Below are 5,089 nucleotides of genomic sequence, written 5' to 3'. Positions count from 1 at the left end.
ATTTCTTAATAGAAGATTCAATGACTACTTAATTCTCCCTTGCTAAAAAAAAAAATCTGATTGCTTTCTAGTCCGCAGGTTTATCTTTCACAGGTACCGATAAATTGCACACTTCACAATGATGAAAAAGTTCCAACAGAATTACTGCAATAAATTTTAATTTTAAAGCACAAAAGAATATTTAGATTTTGTTCAGGTGAAATGCAATGCTATCTTCCTTCCATCGGATTCCGAAGTTATAAAAGCAAGCACGCTTTCTGCAGTAGCGTGTCTGATACTGAGAACCCTCTTAGATTGACTGCTGCCGGACTAAAGAACACAGTCAGATATTCATAAAAATGCTCGTTCTGTAGTAAGAAACAAATGTGTTCCCAGCAACAGTTAATGCACACAGTTTGCTTTCATTTTTACGTGCTTCAATCCAAATGTATCAGGCATGAAAATAAACTGTTGAGATACACAGCAGTTTAAGTCAGAAATAATTTTAAATTAGTGGCCAAAGAGAGAAGGACACGGCGGTGTTATCTTTTGCCTCCGATGACCAGAAAGGCTTCCCACAACAATACATTTAATGAAGCAGAACACTCAGAATTAAAGTTTTCAGGGCACTCAAAACAAACCAACTTTCACACGCATTGTTTTGAATCCCCTTAAATCTGTACCAGTTCACCCGCACTCAGACTTCAGTCTCTTCTTTACAAACTTTTCTAGATAGCTCTGGAAGGCTTCGGACTGAACTCTCAACCAATTTAAAGACTCTTTGTTTCCCTCTGCGGCACCACAAAACAAAAGTGATGCTTTCTGTACTGAAGAAGAGCATTTTTATTCCCCTCTCCCCCCAGCATCTAGGATTTTTGAAAGTGAAAGTCATAAAAATAATCTTCATCCCAACATATTTTCAATCCTCTTAAAACACTCTGAACAACTAAATATAGTATGAAATTAGCTCTCGTCTCTTCCTCTTGTTTCTACACAGAATTTTCTAATGTGTCTCACCAGTAATAAATTGTAAACGAGGCTATGACTCTAAGAGTAGACAGTGTGTTTCATGGGTATTTAAACAACAGCATTAAGTACTATAGGAATCTGTGGAATGTGGAGTGCAGATTTATGTGTCTTAACAATTTCTTTACTGGTTTGTAATAAGCCAGCAAACTAACACTTTATTTTTATACTAATCTGGCCTCAGAAGTAGAGTATACTGGAGCATGACAAGAACAACAAAAATAAACTGGCACATACTTAAGAACTGTAACAGTGAATTGCCTCCAATACTAAAATATTTATCGAAACTGGGGGAAAAAAAACTACAAAGAATTACCCTCCACAGCCTGCTACCAGCTCTTTAACAGTGGGCAACGTAATGCCTTAAGGTACCTCAAACTGTCTTTCATTTTCTAGACTTAATGGCTGATTGCAGAAATCAATGTTGCCATTAGTAACAGAGTATTTGTTATGGCATGATTTCCTCTGTTGTTAGACTTGCAGAATGATTACAGTATTAGTGAGGTGCTTTCTTTATAAAGGGCTGAAGATATAACTTTCAATTTACTATCCATTAGTAAGTGACTTTGGAAATATAGATGAGGCCAGAAATCTTACCTGTTATTACTTGGAGATTTTATTTCAGCAGTCATAGGCTAGTAACTTTAAAAATTGTACCAGGAAGCTCAATATTTTATAGACATCTCCAAAGAAATATTATCTGCTTTGCCATTTTATACACAGCAAGTTAACAAGACATACGGTTCAATTAAAATGTTTCAGTTCAATTTCTACTTTTCTTGCACTTCCAAACAGATGCAAATTATGCAGAAGGTTTCATACATGTTAAAATGCTCACATAAGTTAAAAGATTGTCAAAAAGTTAGTGCTTTGTATTTCCTGAATCTCCTCTTAATCAATCCGGTGGCCAGGTGCAAGCAAATATTTCAGCTAAGGAAGTGATATGATTGTGGGAATCAGGAAAATCAGAGAGGTCAGCTAACACATTCCTTATTTGTTATACTTCTCTGACCAAGACCTCAAAGAAGGCATTTGTCTTCCACCTTTTACATGGAGGGAAGGGAAAGGTCTGCAAGAGACACCATGAACAGAAGAGGAAAACAAAAAGTCCTCCAAAATGTGGCGGAAGAGCCCCTTGCCTTGACATTCCCACTGGTGCAGGTACAGACCCTGCATGCTGCTGCTGGTGGCGTGGCTGAAACGACAGCTGAAAGACCAGGAAACCTGCCCTTGGAGGGGTGAGAGGGTGAGCTGAGAATTAACCTCAAAGGCATTGAGGGAACCCAAACACAGATGTTCTGGCGTATAACACCGCGTCTCTGTGGACCATTAGGAAACGTCCTAAGCACAGAATGCATAAACAACTTTGCTGCTGTGATTTCAAATAGAGCTACTACGTTTTCAATGCAGAGAGGGAAGGAGAAGTCATCATACCTGAAGAGGAGGGCGAGGAAGGATGTGGACTGTCCTCCTGGGCACTCCCTGTCTGTGAGAGACCCCCACCTACTCCGCTTTCTTCAGTAATGTTAGAGGAGCCTGGGGTCGTCGACCTGCTGACAGACTGCGACTCTTGATCGCTGCCAGACCCACGACGTTCATCAAGACTCCCTTGGATTATTTCATCTTCTCCTTTCCTGTCTCTTTTGTGGACCCTGGAGTGCACAACCACTTGGTGGTATGTTCTAAAAACCCTCCCACAGTCCGGGCATTCAGTTGGCTTTTCTTTTACATTTCCATGACTTTGTAAGTTGTAATCGAGTCCCTGGTTCATACCATGTGACAAAAAATCTCTACTGCCTTCTAAAGGGTCTAGTTTGTTTGGCAAGTCTCTCTGATTGCCCATTTTAGTGCTGTGAACCAAATCAGCAGGCATTTTCTGCTTAGAGCCATCTGCTCCTACTAACACATACTCCCGCTTCTCCTTATCAAACATAACTCCAGCATTTGCCAAAGTGTCTTCATGGCTGCGCTGTATCTGCTGCTCTTTAGACAAAAAGCCATGTTCCATGGCCATTCCCCTTGCCATAAGCTGCCAGGCCTGATAGCTGTTTACTGGATCCATCTCCGCTGCTTTGGCGGCAGCTTGTAACCTTTCTATACAGCTGGATTTCAGAGGAGGCACCAGATTGAGACAGCCCAATAAAGAGTGTTTATCTCCTTCAGCAATACTGTGGCCAATGCCAGAAATGGGTGAAAGGAGCTTTCCCAAGACTTCCTTCTCTTTCATGGGCATGTCTCCTTTGTTATAGATTTGATTTTGTTCACTTAAGCTCGCTTTGTCAGGAGGAAGAAACCCACTCTGCAAACAGGACAGGTATCTCGAATACAAGTTTGCATGAGCTTCCTGGGACATACTGCTGATGGAGACAGGTACTTCGGGATCATTAGGAGATTTGTTCTTGACAGATAACTTATTCAGGTGAACTTTCATGTGATTTTTAAGGAACCAAGGCTCTTTGAATCGCCTCCCGCAGATCTGACAGCAGTGTTCAAAGGAATCCTTGTGCTTCCTCATGTGGCCTTTTAGGAACCAGGCTTGGCTGAACACTTGGCCACACACCTCGCAGCGGAACTCGTTGGTGGACTGCTCCCCATTCCCATTGGAGCCCTGGCCCTGCGCTGACTCTGCGGTTATGTGAGCCTTCTCCACGTGGCTGATCAGCTCCTCTTCCTGTGAGGCAGCAAAGTCACATAGGGTGCACTTGTAAGGCTTGTGCAGGATCCTTATGTGCCTGTCCAGCTCTTCTCGCTTTTTAAACTTGCCTTTGCAAAATGTGCATCTGAACCCAGCTGTCTGAGCAACAACTTCTTCCTGGACACTGACTGGTTTTGGAGAAGGAACAGGGTTTGAAATATCAGGTGTGCTGTGATTAGCTGGCACAGACAAGTTGCAATTTGTGAGAGGCATTGGCTGAGCATGCTGCTGTGCTTTCACATCAGGTCGTGGCTGCAAGAGGCTGCTCTTCATCTGCTTGTCCCGAAGAATCGCCCTCTCCTCCAGCTCATGTAAAAGTCTGTTTTCTTCTCGGACTCTTCCACGACCTTTGCCGAGGTTTCCGAGTTTATGAGTACGCAGGTGTATCTTCAGGTTGCCTTTCTGAGCTGCTCTGTGATCACAATACGGACACTTAAATGGTTTCTCTCCAGTATGAGTGCGCATGTGCAGCGACAGGATGCTGTTAAAACGAAAGCGCTTTCCACAGAGGGGACACGGGTACTTTCTGTTTTTCCTGGCATCATCCTCTATATCGCTCATCTGAGACATAATCCCTAGGTTTTGTCCATTTAAGAACTGCTGCAGATCCACACGCCCATTCAAACTGGTGTCAACCTCTCTGTTGAGCTGGTTTGCTAACAGTGCCATCTGACTGCTGATGGGTTGGTTTGCTATGGACATGTGGCTTTTGTCTTCTAGTGGTGCTGATGCCTTCTCCTCTGGATTCTGCCTGTTCTGGAGCTCCGGAAAAGCATGGCTGAGCTGGGAAGTGATCTGGTGCAGCTTCTGGCTCATTGAATACTGCCCATTGAGTATGGTGCTGTTGAGATGGGCGTCAGCTTCTGGCACAGCTGAAGAAACACCAAGGCACAAACTAGCTTCCTCCATCTCTGAAAATCAGAAGATATTTTAGATTCAGACTGTGAAAGAGTAACAAGCATTGAATCACTGACATACAATTTGCATTTTCTGTTTTACCCACTCATAATAATGCAAAGGAATTAGTGTAAAAACCATAAAAAGTGTGTTAAACGCAAACTGCGCTATGCAGTTGTGAACATGTATGTGCTTTCATCATTTTGTATGTTTACTGACAAACATTAATTACTATTTAAAATTATGCTATGATTTCAAAATCTAATTATTATGGCGGGGACAAGGGCTTTTACCATCTCCCTTGTCTTTCTTCCTGTGAAATTGCACCTGTTTACATTTCTAAATCTATACTGAAAGAAATGTTATGTATCTCTCCCATTTCCATCAGAAAAGCCAGCAAAAAAACCCACAACAACAACAAAAATAGAAATCCATTTGTAACTTTCAGTTCCATTAACCATATTCTATATATTACACATTCTACAATGAGAA

At 42.0% G+C, this 5,089-nt stretch overlaps 1 protein-coding gene across 1 annotated transcript; it reads right to left on the bottom strand.

The window, feature by feature from the left end:
• Nucleotides 1-210: 210 nt before the first annotated feature.
• Nucleotides 211-4,830, bottom strand: LOC104913008 (zinc finger protein 536). Its single transcript, XM_031555432.1, has one exon. It carries the CDS (start codon nt 4,607-4,609, stop codon nt 2,399-2,401), a length of 2,211 nt encoding a protein of 736 aa, XP_031411292.1. The 5' UTR covers nt 4,610-4,830; the 3' UTR covers nt 211-2,398.
• Nucleotides 4,831-5,089: the final 259 nt, after the last annotated feature.

The sequence above is a fragment of the Meleagris gallopavo genome, chromosome 13 (genome assembly GCF_000146605.3).
Source record: "Meleagris gallopavo isolate NT-WF06-2002-E0010 breed Aviagen turkey brand Nicholas breeding stock chromosome 13, Turkey_5.1, whole genome shotgun sequence".
Lineage (NCBI taxonomy): Eukaryota > Metazoa > Chordata > Aves > Galliformes > Phasianidae > Meleagris > Meleagris gallopavo.
This window is presented reverse-complemented; position numbering and strand designations above follow the sequence as displayed.